This window comes from Theobroma cacao, chromosome 7 (genome assembly GCF_053813885.1).
Source record: "Theobroma cacao isolate CCN51 chromosome 7, ASM5381388v1, whole genome shotgun sequence".
NCBI lineage: Eukaryota > Viridiplantae > Streptophyta > Magnoliopsida > Malvales > Malvaceae > Theobroma > Theobroma cacao.
In genome coordinates this window covers 362537-385447 of record NC_142645.1, presented here as the reverse complement: position 1 = coordinate 385447, position 22911 = coordinate 362537, and the positions used below count along the sequence as shown (strand labels likewise).

At 36.0% G+C, this 22911-nt stretch overlaps 5 protein-coding genes and 1 long non-coding RNA gene across 6 annotated transcripts; 5 read left to right on the top strand and 1 right to left on the bottom strand.

The window, feature by feature from the left end:
- Positions 1 to 125: 125 nt before the first annotated feature.
- On the top strand, positions 126 to 1899 carry LOC18593221 (fructose-bisphosphate aldolase, cytoplasmic isozyme 1). The gene is made up of 3 exons (XM_007020331.3): positions 126 to 287; positions 552 to 1234; positions 1379 to 1899. Exons 1-3 carry the CDS (start codon positions 260 to 262, stop codon positions 1739 to 1741), a joined length of 1074 nt encoding a protein of 357 aa, XP_007020393.2. The 5' UTR covers positions 126 to 259; the 3' UTR covers positions 1742 to 1899.
- A 154-nt stretch (positions 1900 to 2053) lies between these two features.
- On the bottom strand, positions 2054 to 2911 carry LOC18593220 (Late embryogenesis abundant (LEA) hydroxyproline-rich glycoprotein family). Its single transcript, XM_018124724.2, has one exon. It carries the CDS (start codon positions 2876 to 2878, stop codon positions 2093 to 2095), a length of 786 nt encoding a protein of 261 aa, XP_017980213.2. The 5' UTR covers positions 2879 to 2911; the 3' UTR covers positions 2054 to 2092.
- Positions 2912 to 4695: 1784 nt separating this feature from the next.
- On the top strand, positions 4696 to 7024 carry LOC18593219 (uncharacterized protein At4g26485). The gene is made up of 4 exons (XM_007020328.3): positions 4696 to 4870; positions 5492 to 6009; positions 6114 to 6312; positions 6391 to 7024. The coding sequence occupies exons 2-4, from the start codon at positions 5559 to 5561 to the stop codon at positions 6671 to 6673; spliced, it is 933 nt and encodes a 310-aa protein (XP_007020390.3). The 5' UTR covers positions 4696 to 4870; positions 5492 to 5558; the 3' UTR covers positions 6674 to 7024.
- Positions 7025 to 7463: 439 nt separating this feature from the next.
- On the top strand, positions 7464 to 10030 carry LOC108662588 (uncharacterized). The gene is made up of 3 exons (XR_016027611.1): positions 7464 to 7702; positions 8820 to 8873; positions 9691 to 10030. It is a non-coding gene; the product is annotated as an uncharacterized LOC108662588 (long non-coding RNA).
- Positions 10031 to 11163: 1133 nt separating this feature from the next.
- Positions 11164 to 14786, top strand: LOC18593217 (disease resistance protein RPM1-like). The gene is made up of 2 exons (XM_018124082.2): positions 11164 to 14272; positions 14465 to 14786. Exon 1 carries the CDS (start codon positions 11486 to 11488, stop codon positions 14237 to 14239), a length of 2754 nt encoding a protein of 917 aa, XP_017979571.2. The 5' UTR covers positions 11164 to 11485; the 3' UTR covers positions 14240 to 14272; positions 14465 to 14786.
- Positions 14787 to 16745: 1959 nt separating this feature from the next.
- On the top strand, positions 16746 to 17576 carry LOC18593216 (heavy metal-associated isoprenylated plant protein 47-like). Its single transcript, XM_007020325.3, has 3 exons — positions 16746 to 16883; positions 16970 to 17048; positions 17148 to 17576. Exons 1-3 carry the CDS (start codon positions 16878 to 16880, stop codon positions 17426 to 17428), a joined length of 366 nt encoding a protein of 121 aa, XP_007020387.3. The 5' UTR covers positions 16746 to 16877; the 3' UTR covers positions 17429 to 17576.
- The last annotated feature ends 5335 nt before the right edge of the window (positions 17577 to 22911 follow it).

Genomic DNA, 22911 nt, shown 5'->3' with positions numbered 1-22911 from the left:
GGGGGGTGGGAATAAAGCAAATATTTTGAACTGCCACTTGGCAAGGACAGTGATCACTCATTGCTTTATCCGAGGATGATAATTTTCGATGGGCTGTTCTGTTGACACGTGTTGATGCATGGCATGTGATGGGATTCTCATAGTTTATTCCTATGCGAGCTTAGTCTATATAGGGGTGGTGCTCGTGTGGATTTGCTTTTGTATTTTCGTCCTGCAATTTTCCCCATATCTCAGTTTATCTTTCCTCTAGCCTAAAACCATGTCAGCTTTTGTTGGAAAGTATGCAGGTACTCTCTCTTTCTCTCTCAGTTGTTTTAGAATGTAAACGTGGAACACGTTCGACATGTTGTCTCAAGCTTTTCTCGAACAAATCCAATCCTAGTTAGTACCAGAACAAAAACTGGTGCATGGTGATCCTGTCACCTTGTACTAATTAATGAACTGGTTTACTAATGAGGAGTAAACAGGCTCAAATCTTACCAAGAAGCATATGATTTTCTGCATGGAATGTTTCTAGCTATACTAATTGTAATGCCTGTTTTGTTCTCCAGAGGAGCTGATCAAGAACGCCAAGTACATTGCCACACCAGGCAAAGGTATTCTGGCAGCAGACGAGAGTACAGGCACCATCGGGAAGCGTCTAGCTGGCATTAACGTAGAGAACATTGAGTCCAACCGCCAAGCCCTCCGTGAGCTCCTTTTCACCTCTCCGAATGCACTGTCCTTTCTCTCTGGTGTCATCCTTTTCGAGGAAACACTTTATCAGAAAACGTCTGATGGAAAACCCTTTGTCGAAGTGCTTCAAGAAAACAATGTAATTCCGGGTATCAAGGTGGATAAGGGTACTGTTGAGATAGCCGGAACCAACGGTGAGACCACGACTCAAGGGTTCGACTCCCTGGGGGCACGATGCCAGCAGTACTACAAAGCTGGTGCACGTTTCGCCAAGTGGCGTGCCGTGCTCAAGATTGGTCCCAATGAACCATCTGAATTGTCAATCCAGCAGAATGCACAGGGCTTGGCTCGTTATGCAATCATTTGTCAGGAAAATGGGCTCGTTCCCATTGTTGAACCTGAGGTGCTAACCGATGGGCCTCATGATCTTAAAAAATGTGCTGCTGTCACTGAAACTGTGCTTGCAGCCGTTTACAAGGCGCTGAATTATCACCATGTTCTGCTTGAGGGCACCCTTTTGAAGCCTAACATGGTCACTCCAGGTTCTGACAGGCCCAAGGTAATCTAGACTTTACTTTCTTTTGTCCTGAATTTATTACAGTTGATCCTAAATGATACTCAAATATGAAGTAGCTCTAGATAACAGGTCTATTTAACAAATTTCGCATTTTCTGATGGCTCCATAATTGGTATTATGTTACAGGTTTCACCCCAGGTGATTGCAGAATATACAGTTGCTGCACTTCGTCGAACTGTTCCCCCAGCAGTGCCAGGGATTGTGTTCTTGTCAGGTGGTCAAAGTGAGGAAGAGGCAACGCTGAATCTTAATGCCATGAACAAGCTAGATGTTTTGAAGCCATGGACACTGTCCTTCTCATTCGGGCGAGCTCTGCAACAAAGCACACTCAAGACATGGGGAGGGAAGAAGGAGAACGTTGGCAAGGGACAACAGGCATTTTTGTTGAGATGCAAAGCTAATTCTGACGCCACACTTGGGAAGTACACTGGAGGAAGTGCTGGCGGATTGGCTTCTGAGAGTTTATTCGTTAAGGGTTACAAGTACTGATTAAGTCTTTATGTCTATTATGCAGGGTCGAGGTTATAGATTATAATTACAAAGACTTGTACTATTCTTCTTCCTATCATCTGTTTGCTTATGGTAGATAAGCTCAATGACTGATTATGCTACCAAATTAATATATACTCTTTAACCAATTGCTCAAACTATAATCTCATGATATAATTTTGAGGTTCCAAAGGAAGTATCAAGTAGTTGCAATGAAGCAAAAGAAGAATATACTATTTGAGTGAAGCTTAAAAGTTCCAAGAATTTTCTATTCATCAGAGAATTAACCAGTCTCAATTCAGACAGAAGGAAATGAAAATCTTGATATTAAGGAAAAAAGGATGTGCATTTTCATCTCTTTGTTTTGCAACGATGTGAAACTAAGACACCTGTTGGGGGACTTGACATCAGCAACTCACATCTGCTATGCAACCAATAAGAGAAATGGATCAAACCCAGGTTGGCTCTCACTTTGAAAGTTCCTCTTATGTTGTAGTTAACTCTGTTGCTTAAAACCTGCTTCTGTAGCTCCACCCCAAGATTCTGTGGCAAATAGACCAAGCTCGATATGAAATGAACTGATTCTAGTCTAGCTTCTCCTCTTCTCTGAGAGAAAGGTTGAACAGCCTGAGTTCCAATGAGCCTGTCATGGAAGTAGAGCTCTATAACCAGATACTCGAATCTTACATCAATTCTCCGATTGGGGTTGGAAAAGTTTGCCAGGAAGGTGAAATCACCATTGAAATATTCTGGTGAATCGAAGTAGATGCCGTTGAGGCTTGCATTAGGAGTGTCAAACGCAGGAATCCTTGGTTTTATGGAGAGGAAGATGATTAAAGTTGCTACACCGAACAAGATGAGAATAAGGCAAAATATGAGACAAAGGATTGCAGAACACCATATCAATGGATTGGTCCGTCGAGTATGAGGCTGTCGTAGGAGTGGTTTCCTTGAGTTCTCAGTACTGTCAGGATCTGGTTTTTTTGAAGCTGGAGCTTGTTGGTTTAGAACTGGCTTTGATATTACAATTTGGTCTAGAGAGACTGGAGTGGTTTGTTTTTGTGGTGGTGGTGGAGGAGATGCTCCTGGCGGTAGTGGTGGTGGTGGAGGTGGAGGTGGAGGTGGGAGGGAAAGCATGCTTTGACAAATGCTGATGGATACAAAAAAAAAAGAACACTTCTTAATGAAGAAAAATGAAGCAGATAAGAGGTTTGATGTTTTCTTAAACAAATTTGAGAAGGTTGATTAAAGAAAGCAAAGAGGAAAAGAAAGCTTTTGATTGCTAGTGGGACCATTGTGCTACTCTTAGTTTTTTGAGATTGGGAAAAGCAAGCAGATTTAAAGATAAAAAACAGCAGCAGACGTTTGGGTTTTGAATTGCTTTTGCTTTTGAAATTGCAATGCTGAAAAACAAATAAAAAGTAAACACATGGTTCTCCTTAATGCTTAAGCTTGCTACTTCTGGGGCCTAACTCAGGTACATGATTGTCTGCTAATGCAGGGGCTAGGATTCTACTTTGGACACACTTTTTGGCCTTCACATGAGTCTAGGATTTACACATTCAATCTGTTTACTAACCAAAAATAAACATTGTCGCAGGGAATGAGTCAGTGCAAAAGAATAAGCTACTACAGGTGATAACCACCTAATCTGTTAGAAAAATATGACTGTCTAGAATTTTCAGGCACAGGAAGATCAAAAAAGCTCCAGTGGCCATTTTCTTTGTCTTTTCTTGTTGTGGACCAAAAGATTTCCCAGGTCTGCTTTTTTTTTTTAATCTTTTTTGGCCAATAAATGGGTTCACTTTGATTAGTTTGTAAGCAAGATGGGAGTCATGAACCTTTAACGTTCAGGATTGAGGCAGAGATCGTCCCGTCAATTTCAGCAAAGTAAAAGAAACTCTTTATATGTTTTCTCTTTGGAAAAACATGGAAAAAGAGCTTCCAATGCATATATTCATAAAGAACCTGTCCTGAAAATCTTAAAAAAAGAAAAGATACTGATTCTGAGGCTCTTACTCATCAAATGCTTCTGTTGTTTGTCCAAGTCCTTATGAAAGGACAACAACCTTTTACCATGGGATTTGTTTATGGGAAAATTTACTAGCTCCATTACCTTTCTTTTGTATAAAAATAGAGGAGGAGCCAGCAGTTGGCTTACTTGTTCTTTGAAAGTGGAAACAAAGCGGTGGATGAAGATGGTGAAATCCATCTGACAAAGAGGTCAATACCTTTCTAGACTGGCCTGTCTAGTGGAAAAAGGTTACATTCAACCCAGAATTTTTCCAGGCTCTTCTGTCAAAAATGGTTATAATCTAAGTTATTACAGGTTCAATTAAGCTGTCAAGTTGTAATGGTACTCAATCTCTGATATCCCAAAAAAGAAAAACCCACCTGATATCACACTTTCAGCTATAAATTTGCAGAGCCTAATGGCACAAACAAACTCTATATGTTCTTTGCAGATAAGATGAGGGAGTAAATGTAGCAGTTAATTCGGATGACAAAGATAGAAGAATGAGGATTTACCCTTGGAGACCATATTCAACATCCTTACTAATGCTTTCAAAGACAAAAAAATGTGATACCCACATCTCACATTTAATATAAATGCAATTATTAAAATTTATATAATAATTCAAGTCTATTATTATGAACAATTTGAGTTTAAATTTTTAAAATCATGTGGTTTAGATTTACTTGATTAATGTTTGGACTTGAATCTTAACAAATATTTTCAAAACCTGCATCAACTTTCTACTGCATGGCCTCAAAATTATTGGGCCAGTGAATATTCATTCTGCAGCACCACTGGGAATATAATTACATAATTGCATCCTATGGTTTAAACAGTAGATCATACCTAAACAAGAAGAAAAGAAAATTGATATTTTACCAAACTACCCAACAATTGGAATAACTTGGGCTAGGTGAAAAAAAATTCTTTCCTCTCTGCTGTGGTCCATTGACCATAAAGACTTATTCCCCACTTTCGTGCTTTGCTTCTTCAGGTTAATGAATGCATTCACCTCTCCTGCTCTCCCCGTAATCATCTAACATTCTCATCTTTCTCTCCATTTAGTCTGCTACTCCAATTCCAAAAGCATTACATCTCCCTAGTAATAAAAGGTAATTAATTTTCTTTTCCTTTTACTCATCTCTGCTAGTATGATGCATGGCTATGTTGGGTTGTTAGCATCCATCATTACTCTTTCTCTATCATCTTAAATTTAGTTTTCTGCTATCAGGATTTTGCTTTTTCTGTTCTTGGATGATCAATTTTAATCTTGTATAAACTTCGTTGATTGCTGGATATATAGTCACACAATGGCCTAGACATCTTAGTTAAATTGTGATCTGCAACTGCTATGATCAGGATCTTATCACCTCTCACAAGTCCACAGGCCTGGACAAATGTTGGGTTAGAGAGGCAGATTCATTAAAATCATAAGGAAGGTGGCTATATTATTAGCATTTAGCCAGAGACTTCATTAATTGATTATAGTGAGCTAAGCTGATGATATATATATATATATATATATATATATATGTATGCATCATGCATACATGCATGTATGTAATCCTACACACAACAGAAGTAATCGGCTTTTTAGATAGGTTCTCGAGAAATGGCAGTAACATCATATCTGCACTTTTCAAGAAAAAAGAACCTAACCGTCCAATCAAACGCTTTGAAATTCGATTAGACGTGTATTAACTCACTAGGAAAGCTACATTGCTCTTAACCAGGAAGAATTCCCCTTGGCTCGCTGCAATCTGGAAGGCCCTGTGAAGAAGAAGGAGCAGACGAGGTTCAATGGGTCAAATTCTCTCCTTCATTCGGAACCGTTTGTTGGGTCAAATTCTCTCCATCAAAAAATGTTGGTTTCGTCCAGAAGAGGAAAGAGACGACTCAGATGAGCACTGCAGCCTCCTCATTTCTACACCAGAGTTGTTTGATCCTTTAAATGACACACTAAACTCTACCTTTAAATGTCATAAAAATGTGACTAGTACATGCATTGATATTGTGGAAGATCCGAACAGGCGGGGTTGTGCTTCTGCTTCCGCTTCTGCTTCTGCATATGTCTTGGGTGCGGACAATTGGGAAGACACAGAAAATGGAGTCCCGGAAAGATGGGTTCGGCGCTATTGCAGTTCTCACGTGATGTTGTTGGTGGGTGAAGGGGATTTCTCATTCTCTGCTTGTTTGGCTACAGCTTTTGGTTCTGCAAGAAACATGGTGGCTACTTCTCTTGACTCTAGAGGTATGAACTAAGAAACTGCATGCACTCTTTGTCGGCTCTGTCTGCTCTAATTTCAGACAGCAAACAAACTGGGAATTGTTTTACAGGATAATTACATCTTGCAGGATTTTTGTTCAGAAACTATAAGAAGGCAATGTCCAATATCCATGAATTGAGAATCAGAGGATGCACAGTTCTGCATGGTGTGGATGCAACTGAAATGGCAAACCATTATGCCCTTAGGTGCATTAAATTTGATAGAGTCATTTACAACTTTCCCCATGCTGGATTTTGCACTGATGAACCTGGTGAATCTCAGAAACGGTAATGTGAACTCGAATTTTCTAGCAAAGCTTGAAGAACTTTCTCATTCCATGCAGTAATTGCTCATTTTCTTTGCAGCCGCCATCAGTTGCTGATAAGGTTGTTCTTCGAGAATGCAAAGGAGATGATAGATGAAGATGGCGAAATCCACGTGGCACACAAAACCAATGGTTTCTTTCTTGGTTGGAATTTACGAGGTCTAGCCTCTGCTGCTGGTCTCAGGCTTATACAAGAGGTGCCATTCAATTTCACTGACTATCCAGGCTATCGCACGAAATATGGCTTTGGTGGTGACAGGAATTTCAACAGCCATCCTAGCAAAACTTACATATTTGGCCTATTGCCGGCTGCATCAGCATGAAAGCAGTGGCATATATATATTCATAGAGGAAAAGAAGAAATTGGGTCATCTTCATTTTTGGTTTTTGATGAATTGGATATAAGCTACCATTACACAAAGTTGGTACTGATAGGCTTCTTTGGGACCATTGCTGCCTTCACTTCCAAGGCCAAGACTTACATGTAGGCCTTGAAATATTTCTGAAGCTAGGATTAAAAGGGTATTGGGAGGGGTTTATGCTTTCTTGTTTTACATGGAAGAGGACTACATTTGCTGCCTGTAAAGGATTTCAAGTTAGAATTGTGGCAAAAATAACAAGTAAAAAAGTTTGAATTTCTTCTATAAATCTGGTATGTGGATTGGTTCATACAAGAGTTTGCCTAATTTGATTCAAAGTCATGAGTCATTTGATTAATTTTTTCCTTGTTTCCTTTCCATGGCCACCCTATGACCAAATTAATATGAACAAAAAGAGCAATTAAATTGATTCACTCAAAACACCAACATTCCATTGGTAGTCATATAAACTTGGTTGAGACTGGCATATTGTTAAACCATGAATCTGACTTGCTGATCCGCAGACTGCAGTTAATGGATGACTTTACATAATTTCTGGCATGGACATTTTCTTGGTCCCTGTCCTGGCTGTAATACCCCTCACAAAGTATTTATTATAAAAAAAAAATTAAAATTAAAATTATTAAGCTATAGTTTTATAAAGATAATAAGTAGATATTATTTTAGTATTTTATTTATTTACAATTATGACCTTGAGTGTCTTAATAATTAAAAAAAAATAGAAGAAGGGGTCTTTAAGTAAAAGAAGAAGTTTAATTAAGTCAGTTTTATTATCACGTTTAAGTTAGTGGGATTAAGGGTCAGTTTATTTATCCCATTTAAGTTAGTGGGGTTAGGTAGTTTATAAGTTTTAAAAGAACAGACAACAACTTACGTTAGTTCATTCATCAGATTCAAACAACAGACAGTCAGAAAAGCTTAATATCAGGGAAGAAGAAAGACAGAGGAGAGGGAAAGAGATTGCTGATTAAGGTATGTTTGGGATTATATTTTCATAATTTGGGTACAAAAAACCCTAAATTAGATATATTTTCTTATCTTTTATTTAAATCCGGTACTTTTCTGATGACTTTTCGGTAGCATGATGGGTACCAATGGAAAGGTCTTGAAAAGATCTTTCCAATGGTTTTTGTAGCATCTTGTTTGGCCTTATGGTTAGGAATATATGAATTTTTGAAGTTAATTAGAAATCTGGTTTTCAACAGTTTTGACAGCCCGACTTTGGGTCACCGGAAGTCCATATTCCGGTGACGTTTTTGGTCGTTTCTTTGAGGGCTTTTGAAGTATGAAATTAGATGTTTAAATTGGCGTCAATGTCTTGGTTAGAGGCTTCCTGTGTTAAGAGAATTAAAGCCTCAAAGTAGGCTCATTGATACTGAAAACCCAGAAATCTGGGTATTTCTGTGATGATTTCTTGAATTTTGGCTTTCGAAACTTAGGAATCTTGTGGTCTTTTTAATCGAAACAAATTTTGGTCTTGTAGTATGATATGCATACTTTAAATTGGTGTTGATTTCATCACTGGATATAATTCGGGTTAAAAGATATGAGAGCTTGAAGTAAGCCAAATGGCCATCCAGATTCTGGAAATTCCAGAAAACAGAAAATTTCTTTTTTTTTAAATTTGTTTTAAAATTTGATTTTAATTATTATGTGATAAATTCTATTGTAAATTTCATAAATATTGGATATGTGATTTCTACTGTATTTTTATGTTAAGAAGTATGTATCTTTATATTTTATAAATTTATTTCTTAAATTAGTAGATTTTATTAAAATATCAAAATTTATGAAATTAATTACAAATATGATTTTTACAAGTGAAATTAGTATTATTTCTCTATCTGAAATTTAAAGTCCTTACTGATTTTATGATTTAAGTTAATTCTCAACCTTATTGGAAATTTTGTTTAATTCAAAAATATAAATAATAATAATATATTACCTTATTAACAAAAAAAAAAAAAAGTTCATAAATTGTAATAGGAGTCGCTACACACCCTAAGTGCTTAGGATGGTCAACGAAAAGTCACCTTGTAGGATCTGTTTGCAAATTTAGTTCTGATTTTTGTGTTTCTCGAATTACTAGGCTACTAAGAGGATTTTCGGATTTGCTACTTGAAAGTAAAATTTACGAGATCAAGTAAGTGACTGATATCCCTTCGGTGTTTTCACACCTTAAAAATTAGCTTCAATCTGAATTTGTACATGAGATATAATATTTTGTCCTATGATTTATTAAAAATCGGGTTAAGCATGCAAAATGTATATGTATATGAGTTTGTATGTTGGATTTAGAATGTTGCTTATGCAAAGCCTGATATCTGATTTCGAAATATATATGACTTTGTATAATGTATGCATATATGATTTCGCAAATATAAATACAAATATTTAGTCTGAAACAAATATGCTTTTGTGGTGTATGAGATACGCTTGAAAAATTTGATATACTGTTTTATGAACTTTGGGTAATCTAAAAATATATATTTTTGTTTTGTCTCCTAGTATGGCTATGCTCTGACCCTGCCAATAGGGGTTAAATGTTGGCCATGTCGACATGTATTCTGTGATTAGAGATCGATCTCCCAACCGCACCACCGGTTACAGAATAGTGGTATCTGTGATATCTGTTCAGTGCAGTCAATGGTTGCTTCTTCTGACCCATGCCACTGGGGTTAATTGTGGTTCTATTTCTGACCTATGCCACAGGGGTTAAGTGTGGTCGTAGCATGTTACAGGAGACCATTAAAAGTTAAATATTGTGAATATATTTGTTCTGTTATTTGAATGCGCAAATTTTGAAGTATGTGATTCTAAATAAGATTACCCAATATTTTGTCTTGGCATTTGTAAATGATATTTTGCCCTGAATGTTTTAAGCATGCTTAATCCGGCTGAAGGGATGTTAGTTACTTGCTGAGTAGTTGGACTCACCCCTTCCTTCAAATTTTTTTCAGGTTGTGATTTGGTCAACCACGCGGGAATTTTGGGGAGTAATGTTTAATTTAGTAGCACTTAAATTATCTAGGATTTATTTAAATATTATGAACATCGAACTTTCTTAATTAGTATTCAGACTTTTATCTTGACTTAGTAGCTTTATGGTTTTGGAGATTTAATTTTGAATATTGTCGAATTATGATATTTGAAAATTCTGTCAACAGATATAGTTTATAAATCACTAAATTCTTCAGGTATATTAGTCTCTTTTAGTAATGATTTAAGATATATATTTTAGAGCCTTGCATGTCTGTAGGATTATACCTTACAGGTATGCGGCGTCTGTCATGTCTTGGGTCTGGGACGTGACACTGGCTTTGCCTTCTATTGGAGATAGATCATTGTCTTAGCTTGGTGTATTCTATTGCAACTTCGAAGAAGTTTGCATTGCTATGGCCTCTGTTTTCTCTTTGACAGAGATATGAATATGACCTTCAAACAAACAAATTGACTATACTGCTACTTTTGACTTGGAATCTATTTAAGAAATATTTTCCTAATAAGCAATTGCAGTGACGGAGTCAAAAAAATTTTAAATTTTTAGATTTGAGAGGAAAAAAAAGAAATATTTAATATTAAATAAAATAAAATTAAAAATTTTTAAAAAATAAAAATAAAAGTTTTAAAAAATAAAATAAAAAAAATTAAATTTTTGAATTTTGGGGGTGGGGGGCGGGCCCTACTAGCCCCCTTCCATGAAGCAGCCTGGAAATTTTGCATTTAACTGATATTGGACTTGATCTTCTTTTTCTTTAACAGGGTTATGAAGGTTGGAATCCCCGTTTTTATATATTAAACGTATCAAATATTAATACGATAAAAATAATATTTATGTTTTAAATAAGAAACACATATGCGTATATGTTTAATAACTGTTTAACACGACACGATTAAAATATTTATTAATCGTGTCAATATACAATACGACACGGTTAATAACACTTTTAATATGATTAAATAAAAATAATTATAATTATATATAATTTTATTATTTAAATTTAGAATCAATAATTATAAAAACAGTCATAACAAAACAAAATAATAATAACCTTAGATATAATAAAATTTAAAAAATGTATTAAAATAATTATTTAAAATTATTTAAGTAAGGTTAAAATAGTATTTGACAATTAATTTTTAATCGGTTGAGAAACGTGCCACGTATACAAGTTCAAACACGATAACGTGATTAATTAAACTTGTTATTCGTATTTGACAAGTTAAGATACGAAAATTAAACACGAAACACATAAAAAGTAAAACTAAATTTTGTATTTTTCTGTATGGCGTTAACATGTCGCGTTCAAAATTATTTATTAGGTGTAGGGCTATTTATATGACTTTGAAGCAAACAAATGAATATTCTAATTTTTGACTTGGATTATATTGGCAGTCCTCCCTGGCCGTAGAACCATTTCATTCAAACCTGTTCCTTTCATTTTTTTCATTTTTGATTGTGAATATTGGAGATATTAATGGTGTAATTCAGGAGTCACACCGTTTGACACAGGAAACGGGGAAGAAGCAGTCGGCCACGCCTTGCATTTTGCTCTCTTCCATGTTTTAGTACTCAACTTCACCTCAAGTAACGATCATTGCTTGAACTGTATTGAAAGACTTTGAGCAATTCGAAGTCAATAGAAGAAGATAAGGTAAAGAAAAATGGTGGGATTATTGCCAAGGAGAAGAGAACTGTACCATTAAGGTCTGAAAGTTCTTCCTCAAGCAGGGAAAATAAGAACGAACCAAAATATGGCAGATGCAGCCATTGCAGCAGCAATCTTTCTGATCGAGAAGGTATCAAGCTTCCTTGATAAAGAAGTGAAATTTAAAAAGAGCGTGCAGGATGATATTCGTGACGTCCGAAACTGGCTGAGGACTATACAGGCCTACTTGAAGGATACGAATGGTAAAGACGGCAGTGCATTACAGAAAGATCGAGCAAAGCAATTACGAGACATAGCCTATGATATCGAGGATGTTCTTGATGAGTTCCGGCTTCATGTGCCACATCACTTCAGTAGGAATAGACTCGAACAGAGGGCTCATCATTATGCTCATTTTCCTACTCGCCGCGTTGCTCTCCATGAGTTGTCCTCAAAAATTATAGATATCAGGAGAAAGAAGGACAACCTTATGGGCTTTGATCCTCGCCTTTATCCAGATGAAGGCTCAAGCTCCAGTTCAAGGTTGGAGGATCGTGCAACCTACCAGATTCCAGAAGAAGATGAAATTGTAGGCTTTGAGGGGCAGAAAGCAACACTTATCCGGATGTTACAAGACGGAGAAGCAAGGCGCATGACACTTTCAGTGGCTGGGATTGCTGGCTCGGGAAAATCCACTCTTGTGAGGAGTGTCTATGATGATAAAAGTGTTCTAAGTCGATATGACTGTCATGCTTGGATTGATTTGTCTCGTTCCTTCAAAACTGATGAAGTTTTAAGGGGAATGTTGCAGCAGTTTTGTGAGGGGTGGGAGGAGAAGCTCTTTCCTCCTGGGATGACTGTTCAAGAAAAACTGAAACGCCATTTAGAGCAGAGAAGATATCTCCTCGTTTTAGATGATCTGCGGAGTAAAGAGGATTGGGTTAGCATTGTGAATGATCTGCCCTCTGGTGACAAACGCAGTAGAATAATCGTCACCACAACAAACTCTAATCTGGCCTCTTTTTGTGTGCAGTCGTCAGAGCTTCATGTTCTCAAAATAGGAGCTCTATCATCGCCAGACGCTTGGTACCTATTCTGTAAGAAGGCTTTCGGCAGTGATGGAAAGTGTCCGGAGGAGTTGGTGGAGTATTCTCAAAGTATTCTGACAAAATGTGAAGGTTTACCATTTGCAATTGTGGCAGTCGGTAGCCTTCTATCAACCAGGGAAAAAAAGGGTGATGAATTCCAGAAATTGCTCAATAGCCTTGGGTCAGATCTTTCAAACTTTGGAAAAGTATTGCTGCCAAGTTACAAGGATCTGTCAGGCACAAGCAATCTAAAGAGTTGTTTTATGTATTTTAGTATCTTTCCGGAGGATTATTCAATTAAGCGTGGAAGGCTGATTCGCTTGTGGATAGCTGAAGGATTTATCAAGGCAAAAAGAGACAAAACTAAGGAGATGGTTGCAGAAGATTACCTCAACGAGCTTATAGGAAGGAATTTGATTCATGTAAGCTCAAGGGATTTCGCTGGACGTGTGAGCACTTGTCGAGTGCTCAACCTGGTTCGAGAATTCCTCATTGAGAAATCCGAGGAGGAAAATTTTGTCAAAATCCTTGCTGAATCAAGCACAGGGTCAAGTGATGAGGAAGTTCAAGATGACGAAGTTCAAGTTCGTCGCCTCTCTATTCAATCTCGTTGTCCTCAGAACGAAGATTTGGTTTTGAGTCACGTTCGAGCTTTGTTCATGTTTCAATGGTATGATTCGTTAAGCTCCAAGATTAGGAAATTACTTGATCGGTTTAAATTGTTGAAGGTCTTAGATTTAGAGGGTACACCATTGGAAACTTTTCCTAAAAAAATTGTTAAGCTCACCCTTCTAAAGTACCTGTCTTTGAGGGAAACAAAAATAAAGACAGTTCCTAAGTCTATAAAGAAGCTAGCATACCTTGAAACCTTAAACCTCAAACAGACTTTTGTGACTGAGTTGCCATCGGAGATACTTTCTCTCCAGTTTTTGCGCCATCTGCTAGTTTATCGTTACAATGTAAAGAATTATGTAACCTTGGAGTCTGTACAAGGAGTGAAGGTTCCTGCAGGAATTGGGACTTTGGGTAAGCTTCAGAAATTGGCACTTTTAAGGGCAAACAGTGAAGTAATAGAAGAGTTGGGAGCTTTAATCCGTCTGAGGAAGCTGGGGCTTCTTGATCTCAAGAAAGGGGATGGACAGAAACTGTGTGCTTCCATCATGAAGATGGAAAACCTTTTGACTCTTGATGTAAGCTCAACTGGCCTGGAAGAGTACCTAGATCTGGATTATATGGTTAATCACCCTCGCTTTCTTCAACGTCTTTACTTAAAAGGACGCCTGGAGAAGTTACCAGGGTGGATTTCCTCATCCTCTCTTGACAGCCTAGTTAGGATTTATCTGAAGTGGTCAAAACTGAACACAGACAACAACCCACTCTGGGCGCTTCAAGCTTTGCCAAACCTTCTAGAGCTTCAGATGGTTGATTCATACATGGGAAAATCCTTGGAGTTCATGCCTAATTCGTTCCAGAAGCTAAAAATTTTGCATCTTGAACAATTTGCTAGCCTAAACATGGTGGTAGTAGAGACAAACGCAATGCCTAAACTCGAAAAGCTAACACTATGCAAGTGTGAGAAGTTAAAGATACTTCCATCAGGTATCTCCAAGCTTACTCACCTCGAAGAGCTGTTTCTGTTTGATATGAACGAGAGCTTCCTTAACAGGCTTAAGAAGGACTGCGAAGACCGATCGATGGTTGATCACATTAAGATAATCCACTCTTACAGGCTTGGGAGCAACGGACTATGGTCATACCAGAATCTTTCCTGATTCTGTTTGCATTAGGGATCATTTTTCTCCATGGTAAGCATTCTTAGCTTTTAATTGTATTCTTGTTAGTGCCCTTTTCTCTAATTTTAAACATATATATGTTTGACAATTTTCACACTTCACAGCAGGCAGTGACTGCTTCCGGGTTTCTACTTTTTAAACTATACAGTCAATACATTGCATGACTCTCTTACCTTAACTTGTAATTGTTTTTTCTTTTGGTAGGTGAATCAATCAAGAATAAAAGCATTTCAAAATAAAGTTGGTGAGGAAGCTGTTGATGCTGAGACAAGCAGAGAAGATTATGACTTCATCAACGTTGTCATGTCTTTTTGTGTCATGTGTTGTTTTATCAATGTGCAAGTTTTATTGATAGTGCCAGAGCATGCAAAGACTTAATTTCTGCCATCTGCTTGTAGGTAGGTAGTGTAAGGCAGAGTTTAAGTGATGTTTCTGTAAGAATTAAGCTTTAGTTTTTCTTGTATTTTCAAGTTGAATTGCATTGTATCAAGCTTCTTTCTTCCCTAATGAAGTTCAGTTAAGCTCATCTATCTGTTATTTTCTTTCTGCAATTCAATGTTGTCTTAACTTTCCTGCTCTTCTGGTTCGTTTGAATCATTTTCATACCAAAACTTAACAGAAGCTGATAGATAAAACATAGGCAGTACGCGAATATCCAATGAGGGCTACTACCATGCTGAAAATATAGACTCCACGGTACACGAATATCAAATGATGGCTACCATGCACCATGCATAAGAGCGTCAATCTCGCTGAAGATATTCCACAAATCCCATGTCTCTGATCAATCATCATGCATCCAATCCACGCGCCATTGTGGACTTTTGTGGGTTGCTTATAGCCGCTGGATTTTTTGTAACCAGGAGGCTGATTAGGGGAACAGAGTTAACCTGTCTATGGCTCTTGATTACTGTATATTCTGGGTATTCCCAAATGGAATGAAAGTTCTCAATGATTAATCTAAAAATATATATATGATTCTGATAAGACAGTTCAATACAGTTGTTAAGCGGCCATGTGCACCCAAAAAGGACATTAAACAGCCTTCAGATAGACCAACCCGACCAACATGGTCAGGTATCGGGCTGGCCAACGGGGTTGGTTGCACCAGTTGGCTGTGGATTTGGTATTAAAGGCCTGCAGTTGGTGGGCTGCTGCGGATACTGGGAAATGGACTCATTTTGGTTGAGCCTATGGCTTGTGGAGCTCACGGGCTCCAAGCAGATAGCCTTATCTGCAGGCTCATTCGCAACAGCGGGGGGGCTGAGCTAGTTGGCTTCTCAAGTCATCAGGCTCAGTTTCATTTGGTCCATTTCTGGGTTCAGTTCTGGGCTCATATTCAGAATGCCCCTGACAACCTGGGCTTAGTTCTCGGCTTGTCAAGCCTTGTTGTGGGCTCTTCGTTCTGCGTCGTGCCCGCACGGCTGGTAGGATGTCTCTGCATGGGGGTTCATCATGCTGCATGGGGAAGTGAAGACGCGAGAAAAGTTCTGGATCCTCGTTCTGCATTCTACTGTTTTGCCAAGTTCTTAAACTTTTCACTATTCTGCTGCACTGTCCTTAGTTTCATGTGATCTTTACCAAGACTCGTCAAAATTTCAATACATTGTCAAACCGAAGGTATAAGCAGCTTGCTGTAATTTCAAGTTATAAGATGATGGATCGATGAGCGAGTCTTCTCATACAGTTGAATTAAATGCCCTGCAGTCCTACTCATATTTAAGAATAAGCCTAACAGGATTACTTTCCTCTTATCTGATGTATTTTGAAGTGCATAGAATTTTTGTGCCCTGCATATACCCCAAACCCAAACCAAGGAAAACCCTTCACATCAACAGACTTGATTGCATTTTATGCTGTTAATTTCTACCTACAGCCCCTCTTTACAGCATCAAGGAGGAGGAACCTCCTTTCATATATGTAGAATGTCTTCAACTATCTGGCTTTCTTTGACCAAGCTACTATTTTTTGCACGACTCCATTTCACATTCTAGCCCCATGCACACCATTTGTTCATTGAGAACCAGTCTGAAAAGGAAGTTTTTACTGATAAAATGTCATACTTAAAAACTTAACACTGTCATGCATATACCAACATGTGTATATTTTTTTTCTCTTTCATAGTTGAGAGAAACTGATTAGAAACTTCGACTTAGGACCTCGATTTGGTGGTTAAGCAAACACCTGTATCATTGATCCGCTGTCTCGACTCAACTATCATTCATCAACATGCAGTACTACATGTAATAAAGTAATAAACACAGCTGAAATTGGAAGTAGAATGAGGCTGTCACTGTAAAGGGTCAATCGCCTACAGCCTAACAATAAAATATTAGCTAGTGGCAGCGGTTTGGAGAAACTGGATTGGAACTGACCAGGTCTGCAGAAGCCGCGGTTTTGGCTTTGACTAAAATTTATATCAACTAACAAGTTTAAGGTAAGCTTAAGTTCAGCCAATCATTAGTTATTTTAGGTGTGCCAACTAGGTATCTCCTCAAACAGACAGGAAAGCCCTCCCCTATATAAGTAGATACTGGTACTACTCTCTTCTCCATAAACTTACATTCATTGTTTGACAGAAGGCAGTCTTTTGTGCACTAGCTACATAAACTAAACCATGAAGGTAAGCCTTGTTTCTTTTACATCATGATCTGGGGTTCTTCTTGGGCATTTGTCATAGAAACTAATGCACCTTGATTGTGTTTGCAGCAAAAGATAGTTATCAAGGTGCCAATGCACTGTGACAAATGCAGAACCAAGGCCATGAAGATTGCTGCAGTTGCAAATGGTATGTATTGCATCGTTTGAACAAACTTTACAAAACAAAACAAAAAAAAAAAAAAAACAATTCCTTGAATGCTCATCTGATCCTTGTTTTCTCTGACAGGTGTGAGCTCAGTGGCCATAGCAGGGAATGACAAAGATCAGGTTGTGGTGACTGGAGAAGGAATTGATTCAGCAAACCTGACCTGTTTACTCAGGAAAAAGCTTGGGTATGCAGCCATAATCAGCGTGGGAGAAGACAAAAAAAAAGATGGAGATAAGGATAAAAAACCAGAAATCCACCAATGCAGTTCATTTGGTTGTTGTCAATGTCCAAATTATTGTACCTTGCACTATGGAGTGGTTTATGATGACCCAAACCCAACCATCTGTTCCATCATGTGACAGTCATTCATCTGATAAAAATTTCATTCTCTTTTGTTGAAAATTAGTTCCAGCTTTCTCCATCTTCGAACTCGATTTGAGCTGAGTTTGGTCTTTGTTATATATCTGCAAATGTTAAAGGTAAAAGTACAATGGCATCTTGTGTTTACCTCTTTGCTGTTCTTTCTGCTACTTTTCCTTCTTTTTCTTGAATTCTAAGTCCCTGTCTGGTGATGAGATGATGATCAATTAGACCAAGTCTGGTAGTTAGTGTATGGTTATCTACTCATATTTCTTCATTCAATAGCAATAAAATTAATTTCAACCATCATCTTTAATCGTGTTGAATTATCGATGATCAAGTTAATTATACGCGATGATATGACAATAAGTTGTAATTAATCTCTTTATCAAAACAACTCACATACAAACTTACATACGATTGGCTAAGTACTCTACTCAAAATCAAGGGATGATGTATGTAAGTACTTACTTTATATCTTATTTATGATTAAAATTTTAAGGTGTAGTAATCAAGACTTAATTTATATTAGCTGCCTAGTTACTCTAAATTTATACTGATGTCATGTGAAAGAATAGTTCAAACTGAAATTATCCCTAGGAATCCTAAGAACAAGTGATAGGCTCAAGCTAGCATTTTCATCTTTTTTTTTTTTCTTTCTTTTTTTCTCTCTTTGACTTCTTCCCCATGTTTGATAAGGATGCTATTAATATTTTACCAGAAATTTTAGTATTGTTCCACCAAATATGTAACAAACTAGCCATTAGAAGTCACTCATGTGGAAGACTTAAAAATAATTCTAATAAACGAAATTTTATTATCACTATCTTCTCGTATCAGGATTAGGTAATTCATGAGTCTGCTGCCTTCTTTAGATGTGGTAGCCGTTTCCGTTTCCTAGACTCTCCTTCGAAATCAAATCTTGATACAATCATATATATGCATATCAATAATCGTGGAATTATATACTATGATGTAGCCATGGATTTTACTTGCAAAATAGAAATATAAAGGTAGAGTAAGCCATAGGAAGATGATGCTTAGTGCTTGATTATTTAAATTACAAGTTGTGGGATTGACCAAGAACAAGTAAACTCATAATCAAATATGTATATTATGTGACATAAGTCGTTGCTCTACCTACTGCTAGCCACATGATTCATGTTAATTTTTTATTACTCTTTTTTGCTTTGTGGTTGTCTTACATGAATCATGGGACATGTGCATTTTCTCATAATCAAGCTTTACATAAAAAAATTGGAGGGCTGGCAGCTTTGTCAATTCAGTGGTCAAAAGACCTCAAGTTCTTGGGTACACATGAATACTTAATTTAGACAAGTTGGGTTTTAATTTAAGTTAATTTTCATAGATATTTTTCTAATCTCACCTACGTCCATGACTTTATATAAGTCATGGTTGTGATGTTTACAATAAAATATACATATTCAAGAATTTATATTGTTAATTCATTCTTATGTATGCACATTTCGATTGGTGTTTACGTTCCCATTACGTACATGGATTCGCATTTTACACAATGATTATATTAATTAGTTTGAAAAAATTAATGTATATATGTATAATTTTACTTTTGAAATTTCGTATTTTCAACAAGTGCAATTAAGAAAATTTAAGATGATTTTTTCTTATGTTGATGATGGTGTTGTAGGTCTCGTTCGATGTCAATAACAATTAGGGATGTTCTTTCAATAATTGATCATGAATTATTTTTGAAAATAAAAAAAAATGGAGAAATTTTGTTTAAAACAATTTGCTTCAACTTCTATATTGAAGTACTACCTCATATGAATTAATTAATACCTCTTGAAGTTCCTATCACAAATTAGGAATTCTAGAAATCTGATTACCAAAATGAAAACATGAGAAATAATAGTAAAAAAAAGTACAAGAAATTAAGGGAAGAACTTGACAAATGAATTATAATATACCAAGTGTTCATAGTTGACAATTTGGTGCGGCCCAACAGCTTATTCCCTGAGTGAATCTCTGCCCCTTTGCTATGTTCGGTGGGCTGTGGTTCATCATGGAAGAATTCATGGAGCTTGCAGAAGCGATAGGGTAGATGCTACATGCTTCATAATTTTGACAATTTTCTTCCTCCATCCATCATGGAAAATACGATGAGAGAGACAATTTCTTTAACCGACGGATTACTAAAAATAAAAGTATTTTGTGATAAAGAGTTTTATGTCACGTTATAATTAATTAATATTCGTTGTAGAATTCTCTTTCATTATTTTTTTCTAGCTTGTTCTGAGCATGTTTAAAGTCATCCTTGGTTAATTAATTATATTTCAGCAAGTAGGCTAATCCATTTCCAGCCATATCAGAACTTGGATTTGTCCTGTCGAAGAGCAGACCATTGGGATCCATGGAAGCCATTAGTCAATGTAAATAATTCCAAGCAAAAAGTCAGGAGCAAGGATTATTTAAATCCAAAATGGTAGGTTTTGCAGTTAGTCAACTAGTTTATAAGGTACCCCTGAAGTCAATTATTTATGAACACGCAAGGATAATGTTGCGTATATTCCAAGGCAGACAATAAGCAATATACATAATGGTGGGTTTTCCATTCTGATGGTTGATGATCAACATCTATGCTCCTGGAACAAAATCTATGCTCTTGCATGAAATTGATGTATATGGAACCTCCACTTTGATATTGTGCAGCAAAAGATAGTGATCAAGGTGTCAATGCACTGTGAGAAATGCAGAACAGAGGCCTTGAAGATTGCTGCAGTGGTTTAAACATTCACAGATTTGATCAAGCTACAGATTAATATCTCAAATCAGACAACTTTCATTCATCCAAAATCTTAAATTAGAATTGAAATAAATAGGACTGATGATCTTGAGCAGTTGAGGATATGTAAATAATGAAATTGTGTCTGGGTTCACCACGGGACTAAGAAAAGATTAAGGAGTTTACTTTCTTCATTGGAAAAATAAAAAAGTAGTTGACATATGCAAAGAAAGTCAAAGATAGCTTGATGATATTCAACCTTCACCAACAAGAATTCTCTCGATATATTATATCCTGATTCCTGCATATTTGTTTCCCATTAGAATCCAAGATGCATGGGAAATTAAAAAAACTCTATATTCAGTCATATGATAAGCACAATCAATCCTCTTACTTGTATCAAAATGCCCAGAAATAGAGGTTTGTCAATGGTCCTAACCACAAGGCACATGTCATGGTCTGAGTGCTGAAGCAAATTTAACAGCTATCTCTGCCTGGAAAATGCTGCCATTGGAAAACATCTACTGCAGGTGCAGCAGTATAATATGTCTATCTTTTTTTTTTCTTTCTTTTCTTTTCTAAATATATAGCCAATTGACTCTACCCCCAAGAAAAGAGAGAGAGAGTACAAATTCTACTAGCATAACTTCAAGCCATTAAACAAATACTTGCATGAAACCCATATTAATGGCGCAATCAAGATTTCAGTTTTGAAAAGTTGAAAATAAAAAATTTAATATTTGAGAGGTGAAATTATAAAATTTTTAAAAAATAAAAATAAAACTTTAAAATTTTAAAACAATATATATATATATATATATAAATTTTTAAAATTTTGAAGGGACAGGCCCTTATTAGGCCCCCACCCACCCACTGCCTCTGCCCATCATGGTTCATGCAGCTAATAAGTCGAAAAGCACATCTGATAGCTAGAGAATGTGAAAAATAAATAAAGTAAAATCTCGATAAATAAATATTTAATAAATTAATAATTTTAATTAAATAATATTTTTAATCGATTTTAATTTAAGATCAATGTAATAAATTAATAATTTATTTAATTTATAAAATAATATATTTTTTAAAAAAATTGGATTCTATTTGATATTTAAATTAATAATCTTCTTATACATAAAAAATATATATATACACGTACTTTATTCAATTAGAAGACTTTTGTAAAATATGATTTTAACGTTTTTTGTTCTTTTTGAAATTGATATCTCTTTGAACCTCATCTCTAACTTTTCTTCATGCATTAAGAAGCTTTTGTATAGTATTTTCGTATTGTCAGAGAAAATTGATATTGATTGATAAATGCTTTGATGATTTCTTGATCGTATTTGATATTGTTGCTTAACTGACTTGACTTGCAAATAAAACTTTTCTATCTCTCACAATTGCAAATACTTTTTAGTGCAATTTCGGTTTTTTATGTTGTATTCACACAATTTTTTGTGTATTTTATCTCATTGGTAATTTCTTAATAATTTGAAATAATTGAGGTATTAGTTATGTCTGAATGGAAAGATTGCACAGGCACTGTTCCCTCTGACCTGTGCATAAGCCTTAGGTTTAGTTAACAGGTATGAAAAGATAATATTTGTTAAGAAATTTTAGTAGTTTGAGGTAAGGATATAAAAACATACCTTATAATGGAGTATCCTATAAGGTTTGGGTAAAATTAAGATACCTTATAATCTTGTATTACTTGACTTGATTAAGAAAGATTAGAGTATTTTATAATCGAATTTAGTTAAGATTTGGGTAATAAAATTACTACTCATTACAAGATCGGGTACGGTTCAAGTGATCTAGAGTACTCACTATTTGAACTCGATTATAGATAGTTATTTTAAATATTAATATTTAGGTTTATATATATAATTTTTTGTTTATAAATTTCTTAACATTAATGTAATGCTATTAAAATTCATTAATTTTTCTAAATATAATCTTAAACTTTAACTTTTTTTTTGAATTTATGAATTTAATTTTATTAATTAGATACATAAAAATTAAATTTAAATTTATTTTAATAAGATATTTATGATATTCGGATAATAATTTAAAATTTTAATAAAATAATAATTTTCATACCTGTTAATTTACTTGCACATTTACAAGGAACTGCCTTGGTTAGACTACTTTGGCGTCCACGTTAATCATGAAGGTATGTACCTTAATTTCTTCCTATGTATAAATATCACCATTTCTTGATCAGCATCATTGGTTCAAATTTAACGTTTACTGTAATAATAATGATGCAGCAGAAGATGGTTATCGGGGTAAACATGGAGTGTGACAGATGCAGGGTCAAGGCTTTCAAGGTTGCTGCAAAAACAAAATGGTTGGAATCATATCTCCTACGTCCTAAATTACTTCATTGCAGGTTGAAAATATCGAATTTTGACTAAATTTTCTTCAACAGGTGTGGTTTCATTTGCAGTAGAGGGTGCAGAAAAGGATAAGCTAGTGGTGAAAGGGGATGGGGTTGATCCAGTTAATTTAACTATGTCGTTGAGGAAAAAAGTTACTCGGGCTGCTCCCCTTTTGAGCGTGGACGAAGAGAAGGAAAAGACTGGGAAGGCTGAGAAGGAAGAGAAAGGAAAAGGGAAGGATGAGAAGGAAGAACCAACTCAGATGCCATGCTGTTATCTATATGATATGGCACGGTATTATACAGAAGAACCGATAGCTGACGAAAACCCCAGTACT

Bases quoted from the DNA above. Each gene is read 5' to 3' on its own strand.
- LOC18593220 (XM_018124724.2), bottom strand. From the start codon at position 2,878: ATGCTTTCCCTCCCACCTCCACCTCCACCTCCACCACCACCACTACCG.
- LOC18593219 (XM_007020328.3), top strand. From the start codon at position 5,559: ATGGGTCAAATTCTCTCCTTCATTCGGAACCGTTTGTTGGGTCAAATT. The intron at 6,010-6,113 runs GTATGAACTAAG...TACATCTTGCAG, and splicing joins TACTTCTCTTGACTCTAGAG to GATTTTTGTTCAGAAACTAT. The intron at 6,313-6,390 runs GTAATGTGAACT...TTTTCTTTGCAG, and splicing joins CCTGGTGAATCTCAGAAACG to CCGCCATCAGTTGCTGATAA.
- LOC18593221 (XM_007020331.3), top strand. From the start codon at position 260: ATGTCAGCTTTTGTTGGAAAGTATGCAG. The intron at 288-551 runs GTACTCTCTCTT...TTTGTTCTCCAG, and splicing joins TTTTGTTGGAAAGTATGCAG to AGGAGCTGATCAAGAACGCC. The intron at 1,235-1,378 runs GTAATCTAGACT...ATTATGTTACAG, and splicing joins CAGGTTCTGACAGGCCCAAG to GTTTCACCCCAGGTGATTGC.
- LOC18593216 (XM_007020325.3), top strand. The intron at 17,049-17,147 runs GTATGTATTGCA...TTTCTCTGACAG, and splicing joins GATTGCTGCAGTTGCAAATG to GTGTGAGCTCAGTGGCCATA.
- LOC18593217 (XM_018124082.2), top strand. From the start codon at position 11,486: ATGGCAGATGCAGCCATTGCAGCAGCAATCTTTCTGATCGAGAAGGTA.